The sequence below is a fragment of the Limanda limanda genome, chromosome 22 (genome assembly GCF_963576545.1).
Source record: "Limanda limanda chromosome 22, fLimLim1.1, whole genome shotgun sequence".
Classification (NCBI taxonomy): Eukaryota; Metazoa; Chordata; class Actinopteri; order Pleuronectiformes; family Pleuronectidae; genus Limanda; species Limanda limanda.
Genome location: NC_083657.1, coordinates 13,338,192 through 13,357,724, shown reverse-complemented (window position 1 = coordinate 13,357,724; position 19,533 = coordinate 13,338,192). Strand labels below are relative to the sequence as shown.

Sequence of the window (19,533 nt, the reverse complement as noted above, 5' to 3'; positions counted from 1 at the left end):
TGACACATTAAGTGGTATTTTTCTGTCTGAAGCACTTCTGCTGAAGACAATTAAACTTAATGGTCAGAATGGGGCTAGATTATTGTCAGGGTCCACATTTTTGGCTTAAATAAGCTAAAATAATGTTCATTGTACAAAAAGTTGATTAATTTAAACTGACTGCACCACCTTCTACCACTCACACACAGACACACACACATTTGGATGTGATTTATTCCATGCTACAACCATACACAGATGAATAATGGCTATCATTCTTTTTGAATTTATAAAAAAAGCATTAATTCTCTTTTAAAAGAGTAGGTGAATACATGACGGCAGTGTAACAGTTTGAGTGTGAACACACACACTGCTGCTGTTTTTGCTTCTGCATCTCCAAACCCCTTAATAGACGTGTCCTCATATCACAGTCATTCAAAGTTAAAGTCATCCAGAACTCTATGGTTCAACAAGAGCTGACAAAAAGTCAATACTCTCCACGGGCGCCCACTTTGTAACAGAGACACCTGCAAAGTTAAGACATGACACAAACTGCAACCAAAATAGACTTGTGTGTCCAGTTCATGCCCAGGGAAGGGATGGTGACATGTCCAAAAACTAGAAGTTAGGAGGAAACAATCCCTCCATCAGCCTAATCGTCATGTTAATGTAAGATTTTAAAGACAATCTAGTGTGATACAGCAGTATTTAGAACTGCTGACCTGTGGCATCACACTCATATCTTTCTCTCCATCCTCTTCCTCCTCCTCTGCGTCTTCGTCCTCCTCTTTTCACTTGGTTACCTCTGGCTCGAGGTCAGACTTCAGTCTGTCCTTGTCTGCTCTAATCACACCATCACCCAATTCACTTTAGTCCCAGAGGGCTCGAGGGTGGGGGTGGAGGTGAATGCTTCGCTTCACAACACACGTGTCTTCAAAAAAGTGCCATGTGAATTATTTACCTCTCTGCGCTTGTATTAATAAACTCAGCAGTTTCCTTTTCACACTTGTGGCAACTTAGAAACGACGATTTACACCAAACATTGGCCTGCAGTGGGTGTGTTGTTTTATGCAAAGCATGAGTGTTACAAAGTTGAATGGAAATGGTACAAATGGGTAAGGTTTCCTAACAGGAAACCTGCTGGTTTGCCGATAGATTGTGACACCAAACGTCAAATTGAAGGAACTTATTTTGAGATAACTCCATCTGTGATAGATGAAATATTATTTTTGGTATCATGAAACTATAATACACATACATATTGATCAGTCAACCTGCTTATCGACTGTAGTTGTATCCTATAGGGCTTAAGCTTTGATATTACACAACAAGGCATTCACAGTAATCAGGGGTTAATCTGCATGTGTGAAGTACTTAACTATAGAGTTTTTACTGATGATGAATATATGAAAAATCAAGACAGCAGGTAACATGATACCAAGTCTCTCAATTCCAAAATGCCCCATCTCTCTGCCAGGGCTAAGATGGCATCCCGCCACATAGTCCATGTCCCTCATGGGTCGAGCAGCCACAAGGCCGACCACTGCCTGATGAGAGAAGGCAGAGCGGGGGGGACAGCTGGTCTGGAGCAGGCGGCTTACGGGAGAATCGCGAGTCCTTTACGCACAAGGGAGTCACACAAATGAAACGCGTGTGCACAGGCGAATCCGAGACAGACCTGGCTAATTGGGATTCAGCTCTCTGGGTCCAGCTTGTTCTCTGTCACTTCTAATTTCAGCCACTGAGTCGCTCTACTTTTCTGTCAGCTCATCGTTTATCCATCCACTTCTGTGTTCGAGAAGAAATGTGAATGATTATTCCTTTTGTCTCTGCGGCAGATGACGACTTACAAGGGCTGCGCTATGAGTTTGCGTACAGCCTGACGAAAGTGGTGGGTTGAGTTTAAAAACTGATCTTCTGCAATTTTCAAAATGTTGAGCCTTGATTTAGGAGTGTGACATGAATTTGTGATGAGAACTGCTTGAATAAGTCATATCATCTGGTTTCATTATAAGGATTTAATGCTGCAGCCCTCCGCCGCAGCATGTCCTTAAATGGATTACATGACACACACCGAACATGAATACATGTGATAATATATCTATTAATGCATTGAACATGAACTAAAGGGGGAGAGCTATGGATGTTCTCTAGATATGAGTCATCAGAGGAGACAGCATCATGGGTTTGAATCTGAATCTTGTGACCTTTGTGAATGTCAGCAGAAAACCGCTGCTCCATGCCGTCACTTACCACTTCAAAATGTCTAATAAAGCTGAAATGGTTTAAAAATAATGAAGATAAATATCTGTGAATGGCTGTCCTTCATGGCCCAACGGCCTTAAGGGGCTTGCGACGTCTCAAATCGCGAAGATTTGGAGCAGGACTTCCTAGCGGCTCTGTCTCTCTGCAAATCCACCATGACACCACAAGCTCTCTAATTAGACGTTAATGGATGGAGATTGTTTTAACTGACTCCCCGCAAACTTACGGGACTTTCATCTTGAAGATATGTAGGATTTAGTGAGTCCTCCCACTCTCTCCCAGTATCTGTCAACTGCTGTGCAATGAGCGACCAGTAAATACACACACCTTCACACATGAATTCAAGGCACAAGATCATTTTAAACGTAAAGTTATAATGCTTTAGATTATCATAATATCAAAACCTATATGGGCAACACTGTGTCTGTGATCGCCACCGTATTTGCATTCTAATATTTGCTTCCATATTATAATAACAGCTGGAATTTAAATAGCATGTTTAAATTACCCCATGCTGCTTTAAGGAGCTAGGAACATTTTTAAAGAAGCATATATACTCTATATATAGTTGAACATACAAAATGTATAATTCGTAACACGGAAGACAACTGCTGGTGTCATAAAGAAAATAATTGTGATGTGAAACCTCTTGTCCTACATAACTTTTTATCAAGGTCTTTGGAAACAGATCTCAAAGAAAATGTTAGGACTTTGTGCAGTAAAACTAATCACTATGACAACCAGTGACCAGAGGTATCACAGGATCAACCAAGACCAAACTCAGGGTTATAACTCTAAACATGATACATTTTTTTGTCCTCTTCTTTCCTGCAGAGCTCTAAACAAGTGACATGTCATCATTAGGCACCAGTTCTTATACCTGTAATGGTTTTGTATTCTGAGTGTGTTTATTTTTCCGCCTCTTTATTAAGAGTGATTTCTGTTTAATTATTACGTCCTTGTGTTTATGTTTATTTGGGTTGTTGTTTCTGTGTCTCTGGTTTTCCCACTCCCTGTGTTCTGTTTCCTGTTTTATTTTGTAGGCCCTGCTCCTGGTGTGTTTTCTTTTTTCACTTCCTGTCTTTGTGATTTTCTGCACCAGTCCTTATGTGTTCCACCTGTGTACATTTGCCCCTGCCTTCCCTGCGTGTGGATATAAGTCTCTGTGCTTCTCCTTGTCCTTGTTGGTTCGTTAACTTATGTCCTGTCGTGATCTCCTTTGCTTTTTTGTTGTATCCCTTGTCCGTTGTCTCCTGAGCTCCCGTCCTCTGCATCCCCTCTTAAGCTTCTGGTGTTTTCACCCCCATGTGGTTCTTGTTTTTTTCAGTTTTGACATTTTGAGATTCCTTTGTTTGTTGTTTCGTTCCTGTTGGACATTCACCTGTTAAAAATTACACTTTTTGTTTAAACTCTGCATCCTGGGTCCATCTGCCTAACCGAACCTCACAATACCGGACCAGATGGCAACTAGTTAGCTTCCCCACACCCGGGTCGATACAACAAAAGCCCTAAACATTCATCTGAAATCAGTCGTTCTCCTTTAAGTTCTGGTTTTGGGTCCACAAACACTTAGTTCATAACTGTTTTGCAGCTGCCAAGAAGTGAAAATGGTGTTCATGAGACAAGTGAGATGAATAACAGTTATTCACAAAAATAAAACTTTGAGCCAAAAGATGCTAAAGTGTATTTCTGCATAAATGATGGCTATTCTCTGTGAGCGGGCACTTTTATTTAATTAGTGGAGGTTTAACTGTAAAAATGAAAATCTGTCTGAAGTCATTTGGTCTAATGTTCACTCTTAAGGCCTAATTTATGATGAGCCTACAACAATCAGGGTAGTGATAATTCCCCTTTGTTACCGGGGGCAAACATTAAACTTTATCCTGATGTGACTGTAGCATATTATTTCATGATATAATCTCTTGGTTTAGGCAAACGCTAACAGTAAAAATAGGTCTAACAACAACAAACTGTACTTGACTAATAAGATGTTAGATTTGGAGCCAGACTTGATGAGTGGCTCGAGGGGCTTTCTCTCAGTCTGTCTCTCTCTCTCTTCCTCTTTGCAGAATGTGAGAGTAATTGCATGATGGATAATTTAATGGCGGAGGTAAAGCCCCAGTTTTAAAAAAGCAGCTTCTCCTCTCATCTGCACGCAAAATCTCTTCTGAGACAGACGTTTCTAGAGTACAAGTATTGAGCTGTGAGTGTGTGAGTGGCTTTTATCCTGTGTGTGTGTGCGTGCATGTGTATGTAGAGGGCTGGCGTGTCTCCAACTTTACAGATTGATAGCATATTAAAGTGAAGGACACATCACGCACCTGTGCTTTTGTACCACAGGGGAACAACACACAGGTAGACAGGGTGATGGAATCAGCAAGGTGCCCCATGCGCTCACAGACACACACAGACACACACACACACACACACACACACACACACACACACACACACACACACACACACACACAAATGTACAAGCGTGTCTTTTTCAAAAAGCATCAAACACATGACAAATCCTGACACAAAGAACTCTTGTATTTGCTGCAGGTTCTGATTCGACATCTACCCATTTGCTTTTGAAAGCTCACCATGCCCCTAGGTGGCTGATACAGTATAGATCACAGCTCTGTTTGCACCATGTGCTCTTATGTCATCACCGTATGTGTGTGTGTGTTTATATACTGTGTGTTTACAGTCAGTGTGAGGAAGTGAGTCGCTGCAAATGTAAACTGCTTGCCTGTCTCGGTGATTTGCCAAATTTCTCTACCAAACAAGAGATACTGTTAGAGTTTGCCTTTGTCTACGCAGCCTGTGTGCATGTACATTTTGTGAACGCCTGAAGTGTTATGTCTGCTCCGTCTATACACTGCAACTTAATGGATTTCCCCTATATGGTGGGAACTCTCGCCTCTGCTGTCTGTCTATAAATGCACGCAAGTTACATTATTCAGTATTATTCATGTTCTGACTGGGTGACAGCACTTTAAGTACAGCAACTGCAGCGTGCGTGTTTGAGGGCTGCACAGGAAACAAGACAGAGGGGAAATAAAAGAATGGTAGAGAGATGACCAGGGAAAGGCTGACATAATAAAGAGGCGAGTTTGCAGAACATGACGTAGGAAGAAAACAAACACATAATGACCTGGTCCCATTTAAATACATGAATAAATATCTTTATATTATATAATATGTTATATATAATATAAATATTGTGTGTCTGTGTGTGTTTGTTTTTAAAGCCAACAAAAACTGGACGAGAGATGGATTTGCCTTCTGTGCCGCTGCACACAATAATAACATCAGATAAGTTCCATTAAGATGGTCATATGCTAATGCACTATTATCCACTATGACGCAAACAAAGAAGGCACGTTCACATTATAAATATATATATTTCTTAAACGGTAATAAAAGCTGAAGCAGCAGGGGTCAAAATCCGCAAATCAAACTATAACAAGGACAATTTGTTTTTCTCTACAACAATAAAAAGTTAAAATGATGAATGAAAATCTGTTTTTTAAAAACTTGTGGGCCATTTGGACACGTTGCCTGACAAGAATTATAAGGATTGATAACTAAATTAAATCTGTCAATAACGTCCAGTTTCTAAGTCTAAATACAGAATACTAAATCAAAAGGGAAAGTTCACCCAAATTATATCAAATCAGCCTATTTATAAGAGCCTGATATAAAAAGAGTGATCCTAATATAATGGAGATGAAGGGAAGTTTATTTGTGGTTCTCACAGCAAAAGGAACTTGATACATAAACCTACATTTAGCAGTTGAAGCATTGAGAATTTTGAAAGACAAAATCAAAATATTCTTCAAAAAACTTACACGTACTTCATCTGACCTACATGAGGTGTTTTTCAGTAAGTCACTGAACAAGTGGGGCCAGTTTCTACTCATTAAAGTTAACCAACCATCCACTTTTACAGCCGCCAGCAGCTAATGATCTCCAATTATTCTAGATGCTAAAGGCTCTAGAATTTGTATTCTACTGGAGCTGCAGACTTGAAAAGTTGAGAGTTTCTACATTTCTTTATCAGCAAAGTTGTAATCGTAATCATAATTTTTCAAAGTTTATGTGACACTTATATTGTCACATCTTTTCTGTCACAGACAAGCGTGGGGACTGAGGCACAGTGTGTGGAGCTGTCGGTCCGGAACACCTGTCAGTAAATCCGACACCACCCTTGGGTGCCACAGTCTCTGTGATCAAAGTAAATTAACACGTAATCAGATACACACGCAAGCAGGAAAGCATGCACACACAGGCTTTTCCCATTAGAGGTGTGTGTGTGTGTGTGTGTGTGTGTGTGTGTGTTTGTGTGTGTGCTTATCTGTTTATTACTGTATTACTGAATATATATGCTGTTTCATGCCTCTATATCGTGTTTGGAATCTAGTGAGAAGGCTTTAATGCTGTATGTGTTCTCCACGTGTGTGTGTGTGTGTGTCCTGCATCCCCAAACCAACATCTCCATGTGACACACGTCGAGCTCAACTCTCGCGACGCACGCGAACCATGTGACAAATTGATTGCATTAAAAAAAAAAGCAGCCTCCACTGTCCTCAGCATGTTAATATTGCAATTTAGACAACAGGAATTGATTAAAGGGGCAATGCGCTCTTCCTGTGGGGAATTGTGACATTGAGGGAGGCAAGGTTGGGCGGGCGGCAGGGGGGGGTGCAAGATGCTGACTCAACGCTTGCCAGTCGTTTGTTACTTGGGTTCTCAAGACAGAAAATCCCAGCAGAGTGGAAATTGTCTCCTGCTAAATAAGATGTCAAGTGCCGTTATGGATAAATGGATGTGTACATGAGCCCGGTGCGTGTGTGTGTGCATGTGTGTGCATGTGTGTGTGCATGTGTCAGCTGGAGGTCATTTGAAGAGCAACCATTTCCAGATCTGAAACCCTTCAGCTTCGTTGCCCTGCTCTCGTTACACTCTGGTTTTCCCGGCGCCGTGCTGTGGCGTGCCGTGCCAAGTATGCGCCACATCGAGTCCAGGCAGCTAACCTCATTCCTACCAGGGCACTGCAGAGCTCATAAACACAACACGTCCCCACCAACTCTCTCTCTCACACACACACAGAGTTTAGACACTTATTTAGTAAAACATACACGAGCAAACTTTCCGCTCACACCGAAATACACAGGAAACACACACACACACACAGTCGCACACAGAGGCGCCGCCACCAGAAATATTCTACTCTGTCTGATAATGATGATTGATGCCCATCCAAAAAGTGCTCTGCAGCAAAACAAATAGTGGTGGGCTCCATAAATCAATTAGTTGGGAGGGCCGACTCTGAAAGTCCACATTGATCATCAGAGGCTAAATGTTAGCATCTCTGAATCATTTACTCCAGGCACCATTTCATACACAGCATCTGTCGCATTGGCAGAGACAGAGACCTGCCACAAACCACAGCGGCTGTCAAGCTATATTGACAGTGTCCTTGTGACAAAGGTGATTTCTATTGGCAACTTAGACAACAAAGTTTCCATCTAGTCGAATGAACGAGAGTTATGGCCCTGAGGTTAACGCCATACATTTTATCTTTGAGCACTGAAATCTAAATTCGAGAAAGGCAGACTTGAGATATCATGTTCAAGAGACCAAAAACATGTTTGCTGAGCCCACCATGACCTTTGATCACCTAAATCGAATCAGTTAATCTGTTAGTCCAAACGAAAAAATTGTACCAAAAGATTTTTGAGGCACAGTGACCTTGATCTTTGTCCTCTAAATTCAAATCAGGTTATCTTCTAATCCCAGTGAATGTTTGTCCTAGATGTGATTAAATTGGGTGTTCCTGAAATATCCCATTCACAAGAATATAAAATCTCTGACCTACAACCACGAAAAAGAACCCAAAATCCCATCAGTCCGTCTTTGAGTTGAAGTGAAGGTTTGTACCAACCTCAAGCGTTTAAAGAGATCGTGTTCACATGAATTGGACGGACTGACAACCCCAGAAAATGCTACTGAAGCAGCAACTAATATAAAAGGAGGAAGGAACTGTTGTGCGTTCAAACGTGAACCTGTCATTTTTTATCTGGCTGCTACGGAGAAGACAACAGCGAACAGCCCAATGCATGGAGTGAGTCAGCGCAGCACGTTTAGGCTCATGGTGCAGTCACATCATTATTCCTCAGTTACACATGCTGTACATTGGCCTTTTCAGGATATGTTACACAAGCAAGTAGGCACATGTGGTGCTATACGTGTTCGTCAGAGTAGAGAAGTCATCCTCAGGTTCTCAGTGAGACAACGGTTGAATGTCAGGTTGTCGGTTCTGAATTTTACAAAGCATTTCATTTTCCTGTCGTATGTTCAATTAATGAAAACAACAGATTTGTTGAATAACACGCAAATTCCATTTTGTTTCCTCAACCAAAACTACCGCTCTCATCCAGAGGCAGAAATATGAAGATGCATCTCGTATGAGAAGAATACTATACAAATGACATTAGACTTGCATCACGCTAGCTCCTGAGCCATTAACAATAGATCAGCCGTTACGTAACCTGGCAGCACAATAGCTACAGTATCTCTGCCATGGTAGCATCCAGTGAGTAAGTGACTGGCCCAAATAACAAGATGATTAGTGACGGGTGGGGGATATACAGCAAGTGGAGAGAGACGGGCAGACACACAGGTGGAGAGAGAGACGTTTACAAGAAAGCCAGATGTCCTTGAGAAGACAAGCGTGTGGGGTGGCAAGGGGACGGGATGATCAAAGCCGCGGGAGAACGGGAGGTGAGATAGGGAGCGGAGGAGAAAGCTGGTCAGAGGACGGACTGAATGGAGGGAGGAGAAAGGGAGAAAGGGAGAAAGCAGAGAGAGAGAGAGAGAGAGCGCAAGATATAGTCCTCCCTGGTGGGGCCTGTCCAGAGTGTCCGGTCTATGAGGCAGTAAATCGCCCCGGTTCAATGTGTGCTCTCCAAACGCTGCCACACATTATTGATAAATCAGTGTGTGTTAATGAGAGGAGCTGATGTGTCCTGATGAATCACGGCACAACAATGAGCCTCACACTCTCACACACACACACACACACACTCTCAGACTGTGGCCGAGGTGGGTGTGCTGACTATACTGTCACACTGTCATTTGTCATTTGTCTCCGACTCAAACGTGCACATATTCTCTTCCTCACACACACACACGCGTACACACACACACACAAACCGATTTGCAGTAGCTGGATGAACACTTGGCCCCGTGCTGCAGTAACAACTCAGAGTGTTATTCTATCCTGTTAACAGAAGAGAGGAGGGCTTCCACAGCCGCTCCAGCAGGCAGTCAGAGGACAACACAAGCTATTTTGGTTTTCACTTTGATATCGAATAGGCGGCTTAACATCCTCATTAGATCATATCAGACCCCCCCCCCAATACACACAGAGCACGCTACCCACAAAGCCGGGACAAAATTATCTCCCTTCCACACACTCTACCTAAATTATCATGAAATCTCATTATTTGTTGTTGTTGTGATATTGTGAACATGAACGTGTGGGTGTATTTTTCTGTTTGTATTTGTGCATGTGTGAGTGCATTTCTATTCAGACATAAGATGTGTGTGTACCTAAACTTGAGTAAGTTTGTGTGCGTGTGTGTGTGTGTGTGTGTGTGTGTGTGTGTGCAGGGCAAGCTGACCTTGTTATAAGCTGAGTGGGCTGTAATGCCGGGGCATCATTAGTATGGGTTAGGTGAGGGGTGGAGTGTGTGTGTGTGTGTGTGTGTGTGTGTGTGTGTGTCTGTGTGTGTGTGTGGAGGTGAGATATGGGGGATGACAGTCTAAGAGAGGACATAAGAAGGTATGTGGGTCATGCAGGGACACATACAGGTAGGTAGCAAATGTTTAAGGACACACAAACACACACACATGCGCGTTTTAAGGAACAATTCCCTCCCCGGCTAGCCTCACATGGCCTTTATAAGTGACTTCCTGTTGTCAAGGGGAAACATTAACGTGTCACACACACTTCATGCTTTAAAATACTTCACGCATCAAAATATCTCTGCAGAATTATCTACCAAAAGCAGAGAAGCACAATCTCTAAAGCATTCATATTGCTCTGGTGCTATTAAGTGCGTCTCTCCTTGCAGAAAATAGCAGCAAACAGCAAATGAAACTTTTTGGTAGTTGCTGTAAAACACTATGTATAGGTCCCCATTTTATATAATTGCTGTCCTTATTTTCGTGATGAAATTTAAGTCTAGAGTCAACATCAGCCAGCAGAAAGAAACCAGATCCAGAGTAAGAGAATGGAGGCCATTTGAAAACAATGGCAACCAACACTGCACAATGCATGAGACTGTAAGCCATTGGATGCAGTGAAAGCCAATGGAAGCCAAACAATGCCAGTAGAAACAATGGCGGCAAGCTGGAGGCAAAGTGAAGGCAAGCTGTAAGCATGCAGGCCACTCTGAAGCCCTGCCAGGAGGAGGAGGAGGAAGGGGAGGAAGACGAAGAGGAGGAGGTGGTGGCTCAGGAAAATTTGAGTTGTTTATTCCCGGCCAGGGGTCAACTGTGGCCTCAGGCTGAAGCTCAGGGAGCGAGTGAGAAACTCACACACGATGAGGATGTACACACACATGCAGCAGTTTCCGTGCACACACACTTGGGAAGGGGTCAGCAGTGCCCTCCATAAGGTCAATGCACATAAGGAGACCGCTTGAGAGAAAGATGAAGACGCACAACGTCACACGCGAGACTTAACCCCTCCTTGACTCCTGTGTTGTTAAAAGCCTGAAATGGGGGAGCTGGCATGTCTTACCACAGATTCCTCGTTGCCAAAATTACCATAATTAATCCATAAGAGTGTGAGGTGCACTGAGGCCATTGGGATGAAAACGGTTTCAAACTATGGCTATGGTGCACGAGTGGCCTTTCTCTAAAGAGCTGGCACTGCCATGACCGGTCAAACATATTTTACACCCGTAATTACAATATAGAGTGCAGCCGCCTCTATGGCAGATGTTGCCTCCCACATTAGAGGTTCCCCACATAATTATCATTATGAACTTGGCACACAGAAGCATAACATATAAAGCCACACACACACACACACACAAACACACCAGTTCACAGAGGTTATACTGTATGTGGGTTTGCAGAAAGGCAGATTGGATGAAAAGGAGGACACGCGTCTGCAGGATGGTGAGGTGAGGACAAGATCATTCATGAGGTACACAAATAAAGACACCTCACTTCACACACACACACACACACACGCACACGCACAGACATACATATACTCATACACACACACGTTATTGATTAGCTCCAAAGGTTATTAAACTGGAGATAACCCCCAACATTATAATCCCACCAAGCCTGGTGAAAATCCATCCATTCGTTGTTGGTATATTGTGCACACGCACACACGCGCACGAACACGCACACAAACACGGGTGAAAACAACACCCTGCGTAGCCAGAAACAGAAGAAGAAGATCAAAAGATGGGGATGACCTCTCTTTGCCAAGGATCTCGTCTTTGCAACATACATCACATCTGCAGTTGAGGACTGATGAGAAGACTGTTTCATGTGTTTACCGGCTAATGGCTGACAGCTGTTGAGTAACAGTTGTGCATGAATACTCATGTCCACTCATCTGGTGGTTTTATGTGACTGACAATGCAATCCCACTTTCACTTGTGTTCAAAGTGGCTCCGATGTGTCCCTGACCTCCTCAAGGTGGTTTGGCCAATCGCAATACGATCATCCAAAATTGATGAGTGCAATCCAATCACTCAAATGCTTTTGTGTGTCAGTGTGTTTTTGTGTTTACTGCTCAGTCCTGCCTATCATACCTTACAATAGATATGAATTTCAAAATAAAGTCACAAAGTTGCATTGAGTCAACAGAATTTCTGAGGAACAACGTTATTGTTACGACACAATACAAACGGTATTTTTGTCTGTACTGCATATGGTGATTGTCATTTTGAGCCAAACTCCACATAAATCAAATATAATTGTCTAATTTAGCTTCAATGAACAATTTTCCAATTACATTTAACAGACAAACACACAAGATAAATTAGGCCACACCGTGTTTCGCTTGCCCTGAGGGAAGCACAGGGAGAGTAATGGCTCCCAGAATTGCAAATGAGACGCCTCTTGACATTTTTATATCACCGTAAATCACCGTATGTATGAGACAAGTTTGTTGTATGCTCACAGATTACCCGCTCGTGTGTGGATGTGTTGACATGCACCTCAACAAAGTCGTCAACACAGGCACAGCTCAGGATAGGTCACGCCTCTGGTACAGATCCCTGCGCAATAAAGCAGGAATTCACTCGGTCTATTTCCTGTACGACCATAAATACAGCACATGTTGTGTACAGCCACCAGGAAGATGGACTGGGATGTTTACCAGAGTCAGATTAAGTCCTGAACTACAAATTGCAAGTCGTGGATGTTCTCCATTAAGGCTTTGCAGTTGAGGATTAATCTGTGGTCTGGCAAGTCAACCGTCAAAATCCAGTTATCCAATGCAGGCAGAAAATGGAGCAAAGAAGATGAGCAGAAGATGAACAGCAAGCAGGAAGGAAGAAAGAAACTGGAAAACAAGAAGTTATGAGAACAGCCTTTGGGAACTCACCTGGTCTTTTCTCCATTTTTCTCCCTCGACTGCCACATAGTCGAACCTTGGATATTAATATGAGGATTTGCTTCTGGCAGAGCGACTTGTTGCTCTTTGGGCACGGCTTGCGTTTGCTGGCGATCTGCCGGTTTGCCTGGGGGTCCTTGACCTCCCGGCGCTGGCGAATGAGGGAGCTGGCGAGAGCGGCCATCTTCCCAGGGCTGACCCTGCCGCCGCCTCACCAGCCTCTGGCGGCTCGGTGGCGCCCAGGTGTCGGGGGGTACCGTGGGCCACCCCCCTTCCCGCTCACCCAGGGCGACGGAGCACCGCTGAGGGAGGGGTGCAGAGCGGAGGAGGGGGCTTCGGAGGATGGACCGTAGCGGCGGGGAGAAAGGGAGATGAGGGGAGGAAGAGATGGAGGTGGAGGAAAGGGGGTTGGATTCCACAGAGGCCAAGCCAAAACAGACAACTCTTGCCCTTAGACGTTTGGATTGAAGTGCGTTTGCCTTTAAATGTCTCTCCGTTTGTCTTCTGGTTGGGAGTCAGGTGAAGCCTTGGTACGTCGCTGTTCCTCTTTGCAGACAAGTCATGTCCTTATCAACCCAAAAACCAGTGCACTGTAATCACTGTCCTCTGATGCCTCCGTCCCAGTCCAAGACTGCCTTTACCTTCCTCTCCTGGCTCCTCCGAAGTTTGACTCAATCCGGTGCCACGTTGTTGACTTTTTTTGGTGAAACAAAAAAAGAATGAAATAAAATCACATTCAGTCCTGGAGATCAGATCCCGATCCAGGTCAGGGGGGATAACAAACGCCCGGATACCAACTCTCCAAAATGACAAGAGTGACACAGTCGGGACACACTGCTGCTCCTTTTCTTTCTCTTCCTCACCTGGAAAATGTCTCCATTCAAAACAATGTCACGGCCAAAGAAGTAGAAGAAGTAGGGACCATCCGACCTGAGGTATCAGCTCCGCAGGCTGGGACAAGGAGAAAGGGTTGCGGACAGACGCTGCTGGACAGAGTGCGACTCGTCCCCTCTAAGCTCCACTGGCATCACCCTTGTGTTCACCCACACCCCCTGAGAGAAGAAGGGAAGGAAACAGACAGTCGGCTTGATAAATCCAGCATTTCCCAGAGATAGAGGTGACATTCATGAACGAGGGAGCACAGGAATGGAGACACGGGGACACTGAGAGAGAGAAAGACAGAGGGAGGGAGTGCAGTGAGTCTATCTCTCCCCTCTGTCGGCTCGGGCTCTCCAACTCTCTCTCGGCAGCAGAGCGCAGCGCTGTGTCCTTCAGCCAGGCATGCCACCTCGCAGTTGGGAGAACGAGTGATGAATGAATGGAAGGAGACAGACAGAGAGAGAGAGAGGGAGGGAGAGGAGATGAGGTGAAGGGGGAGAGGGGAGGGAAGGGTAGGGGGGGATGCTGGCAAGTAGCCATGCCTTACTGTAGCTGGTGTCCTGCCGGGCGCTCATGTGAGAGTCTCCACCGGTGGGTGACAGTCGTCCGATTCTTGTTCTGTGGTGTCCAGCTGCACAGTGTGCGTCCGTGTGTGTGTGTGTGTGTGTGTGTGTGAGGGGAAAGTGTGTGTCTGCCCCGGAACGAGACACCTCTCAGCCTCGGCGCACACGTGTGGGGGACTGTGTACATGCGTGTGTGTGAAGGAGCAGCACGGTGTGAAGGTATACGGGTGTGAGAGTGTGTGACAGAGGCAGCATGTGTGCGTGTGTGTGTGTGTGTCAATGTGAGTGTGTGCGACTCTCTTGCTTGTCCCTGTTCACAGTGCATTACAGAGTGAGCGCTGGCAGTGGGCTTCACACGATCTCTCTCCCTCTTTCTCCCTCTCACACACACACACTCTCTCTCCCTCCTTCTCCCAAGTCTATTTCCCTAAACCCTCCCCTTTGCTCTTCTTTCTCCATCCCCCTCTCTCACTCAAATCCCTCCATCAACGTCTGTGGTTTAAAGTCCCCTCCTCCCCAGTCTCCCCCATTCTCTTCATCACCCCCTGCAAGGCTGATCTGGGCCGGGTCGGGGCTGGGGTGAACCTCCCTCCCTCCCTCCCTCCCTCCCTCACTCCCCACCATCCCTGAAGTGATGTTGTCTTAAAGAGACAAACTGAGCGAGGTTGTCAGTGCTGTTCCTTCAGCAGAGACAAGGACGTACAGATGCTGTGACACAGTCTGTGAGTCAGTCAGGACCTTGCGTCACATCGCCCCCTGCATCTGTTAATAGAGCAGCCCGTCACACATACACACTTTTACATACACGGCACGTGCGGCACACAATCAAGTCTAACGGAGAGAGAAAGGGTCAGAACGCGGTTTGGCAAGATTACGTCAATGAACGTGATTCCGTGCAAACTTTGGATCATTATCTCTATCGCTTATCCTTTGAGGGGTGCAGGGGTGCTGGAGGTGTGGGGGGGGGGGGGGGCAATGTCAGCATGGAGGAGGGAGTACATAACGTATACATTTTTCTACTGAGATTACGTCCTTGTTTTGGTCTCATCCCCAAAAGCTCTCCTATGTCGTTGTCATTCCAAGTTGACTTCCCCGTCGGCGTCCTCTACATGTATGGCCACACCTCTTCCTCCTTAGATATTTGCATTCTCTTGTTCTTATTCTTTTTTTTGCGTTAAGCATCTGCTGCGTATGAGATCTGTCGTCATGGCTTCCGCTAGCTGACGGCGAATCCTCCGGTTAATCTGCTGTGTTCTCACATTTCTCAGTTCTTACAAACAGCCGTCTCTCCAGATGATCTCCTGAAATTATCCAGAGTTCATGGCATGTATAAAAGCAGCTATATTGAGATAAACGAGAATTTGCACGTAATTTAGATTCCTATTTCGCAACGAGACGGAAACATGGTAATTTGTGGTCCAACTCATGGACCTCCAAATGAATCCAGCTGATTGGCAAGACGAGTGATATTTAAGATAATGAATTATATTCACGTACGACAGATATACATTAGAAGGTCAAGGAGGAGAAGTACTTACTTACACTTTCCAACGATTAAAGATAACAATAGACTTATCTTAACAATTAAAGGCAATTTGAAGATCACACAGAACACCCATAAAAAATGGGTCTACAAGATATGAAAAGAAGAGACAGAGTTTGCCAGACACATAGTTCTAAAGAGTGGGGGTCTCCACAGAAAGGGTGGGGTTACTGCTACTCTTCAACCAGGACTGTGTAATAGCCAGTAGGGCAGAAACAGCAGGTTTTCACAATAAAAGTCAAATGTGTCTATAAGTTCCATGTTGTTTTTTTTTGTAGTTTTATTGCTGTGAACATTACAAATTATGTGTTGCCAAAACATTTCTTATATAAAAATATTTAGTGCATACATATTTGTAAAGGTTAACAATTTATAAGTTATTAAATCTAAAACCTATTAAGACCTCATACTGCCCTCTAACTCCAAATGACATCACCATATCTTCTCAAAGTATGTTTATTCAAACTTCAAAATTGATTTTAATTCCAATTAGTGCACTTGCAAAACCAGACTGGACTGTGACCACAGTGCTTTAAAACAGAAAAAAGAAAAAGAATACTCCCTTCCTCTTTGTGATACAAGGTTTACATTCAATTGTGATGACAGCAGAGGAACAGTGTCTCGGCCCTACAGCACTCAGCGTTCCCCTGAGAGAGCCAATGTAAAATGACAGTGGGATTCTGCGATTGCAGGCAAACCTGCTACTGGGGCTCCCCCTTTCCATTTTTGCTGGGCTAGCAGGCAATGAGAAGAGAAACCCCTGCAGGATTTACTCTACGCACACTCACACACTCACATACACACACACACACACACACACACACACACACACACACACACACACTGAACGGGTCACCTATCCTCACCGTATTGCAGTTCCCTGAGCTGTTAAATAACGTAATTATCCCTCTCCCTGTCCTGTCCTCTTACTGCGCCATGGCCAATCTTTCCCAAACACAACCCAAGGGCACCCCCCCCCCCCTTACAAAGCCAAACACCCCACAATCCCCAGCTCCAACTCTGCCTTTTGAGTCACATATTGGTCCAGTGCCGAGGCAGACAGTCCACTGGACTGTGGGGAGAAGCTAGCAGCTTCCCTGCAGACTCACACTTTTATACTCTGGTTTAATGGGGTCCAGGGCATCTTGCACATTATGAAACAGAGCTTGTGCAGTAGTGATCGGGTACAGGAAAGGGGTGAGAGGCTGAGGAATTTAAGTTTCTGTAAACATTGGCATTTCTCATAACCCTTCAGGTTTTAGGGGGTCGTTTTCAAACAATGCTCAGGTTTTGGAGCTTGTTTCTAGTCCTGAGGGCTTTTCAATTTTAATGGGTTCGTCCTTGGCTCAGGCCCTATCCCGCCACGAAAGTTCATATCAATTTTTTTATTAGGTTACTTCAGCTGACGGAGAGACAAACAGGAAGGAAAACATTAAGGTAGGTTATGAAATACCATGTAATGTAACTACCCAAAGTAACATATATGTTCCTCAACATCTTATCACTTAGTCATTTTATCCGGCTTTGTGTTTAAAAAAAGTGAATATTTATTCTCAATATTAAAGTTGTTATTTTCCTAAACTACATGTTTGAGTCAGGCAGACAAACTCATTCGAATTAACATCAGTAATAAAATTAAATAGCATCATTAGACTGAACTAGAGGCAACAGATAAGGACTTTTAGAGTAAGGGAGTGACCGCGGACGCCCTTAGTGCCAACTGTTTCCTACTGGCTCCATCTCGGAAAGCACTGAACTTCTTTTTCGACTCTCTCCATCTCTTCCTCTTCATGTTACTCATTTCATTGTCTCCATCTCTCCTCATTTAATCCTCTTTACTTTACTCTTTGACACTGCAGAGGTGACTGGTCCTGTTTAGCCCCTCAGTCTAATCTCAGGGTCATTATGTAAAAGCATGTTGGGCGCATTTGGCCTCACAAACCCTGATGTGTTTTTTTTTTTATATCTCGATTTCTTATCTCCACCTCCTTCCTCCTTCCTGTTATCTGTTAAGGTTAATGATAGCATTACCAAACCAATAGAGAAGGGCCCTTTTTGAATGTAGGTTTTTTTCTTTTTAGTCAATAAATAAATGAATTAATCTAAAAAATAATCAACAGATATATCAATTTTTAAAATAATCTTTAGTTGCAGTCATACATCACCTATCCGACACTGTTTTTTCAAAATGAGAATGCAAAATGAATGGGGGGGGGGGGGCTACATAAGGAAATTGGGGAAATGCATAAGAATCAAAGTGATGATTCTTCTGTGTCTTTGCTCCTCCCAACATCAGCTCACTCTGAAAGTCTTTCTCATTCTTCGGATTCGAGGATCCACTCTCTACAGAGAACAAACACACCTGTGCAACACACGGCTCAGGATTTGTCATCTCATCATCAGCTCGTGCACGTGGGGCACCGAGACATTATGACTTCATATTTCAGCCGATGTCCTGGTGAGACCTGATGTCACAGATAAATATACTCAATAAAAGGAGAAGACACACACACACACATACACACACACACACACACACACACACACACACAGTGCATCCATTACACCATAAACAAAGCCGTGTCAAAGCTGACAAAAGTGCATGGTTGTCATTTGTGTGTTTTATGAACTGTGCCGACCTGAATGGGTTAGTTTGTGTGTGTTTGTGTGCGTGTTGCTCCATCTGTGCGCCCCCCCCCCCTGCTCACCTCCACGTCCCCTGATACAACTGTGGATTACAGGCTGGTAAATTATGCCTCAGCGGCGCTGTGCTGCCTCAAATAACACAATAATGCACCGTCCCTGTGTGTCGGTCGGTGCCTGATAACCGACACAGGCCTGGGACAAATGAGCCCCAAATTGGGACTGATGTCTTTCTGTGGTGGACTTTAATGAACACATAATGCAGGTGAACGCAGCTTAGGCCTCCATAAACGCCGCAAACGAACCTCTCGGCGACAGCGAGCGAAGCTGGAACAGGATGCTAATGTACGCTTAGCACTTTTGACTGGCTGTTCACCGTCACACTTCTCGGATATCACAAAGTGGACGTGGGTTTAAATACTTTCCCCTTTAGTTTTGCGCTTATTAAATGAACTTGAATATTTCCTGGTGAACCAGTGAAGATTGGCAGTCAGCGCCCCCTGGGATTATCACACTTTTACAGACTTTTTCTACACTCCAAAACTAATGCGATCAGAAAGGTTAAAAAGGGATAAAGGAAAGATTGGGATGATACAAATATTACAATAAATTCAAGCACAAATCTAAAAAGTTATATAGTAGTAATTGTTTAATAGTATTTTGACTCTTTTTTTCCACAATGGCCAAAGGGCAAAACTCAACGGCAGTGTGGCTGCTCCAACCTGATAACATGGGCACCCAAATCAAAAGTAAGACGTTCCACGAGAAACACACACACCGCTCAGCATCCAGTGTGGCCGGGACCTAACTGTGGTTTAAATGGTAGAGGCAGAGTCCAATATTTCTGCACTGAATTCAGTTTTCCTGCCACTTTGCAGGAAAAACTATGCAGCAAGCAATCCATCGCAATTTCCTCCCAGTGTCCACAGGTTATTCACCACAGTTGAGCGAGCTGTGATTCCCCAGAGCAGCAGATCCAAAGGCCAAAGAGCTGAAGGTTTCCAAACATTTCA

At 44.2% G+C, this 19,533-nt stretch overlaps 1 protein-coding gene across 1 annotated transcript in view; it reads right to left on the bottom strand.

Annotated features, from left to right (window-relative positions):
- The window catches only part of fgf11a (fibroblast growth factor 11a), a 74,661-nt gene extending 61,585 nt beyond the window's left edge, over window positions 1-13,076 (bottom strand). Inside the window, exon 1 of the mRNA XM_061066281.1 lies at window positions 12,884-13,076. Coding sequence (XP_060922264.1) covers window positions 12,884-13,076 — 193 coding nt within the window. The remainder of the gene's footprint in view (window positions 1-12,883) is intronic.
- Between the last annotated feature and the right edge of the window lie 6,457 nt (window positions 13,077-19,533).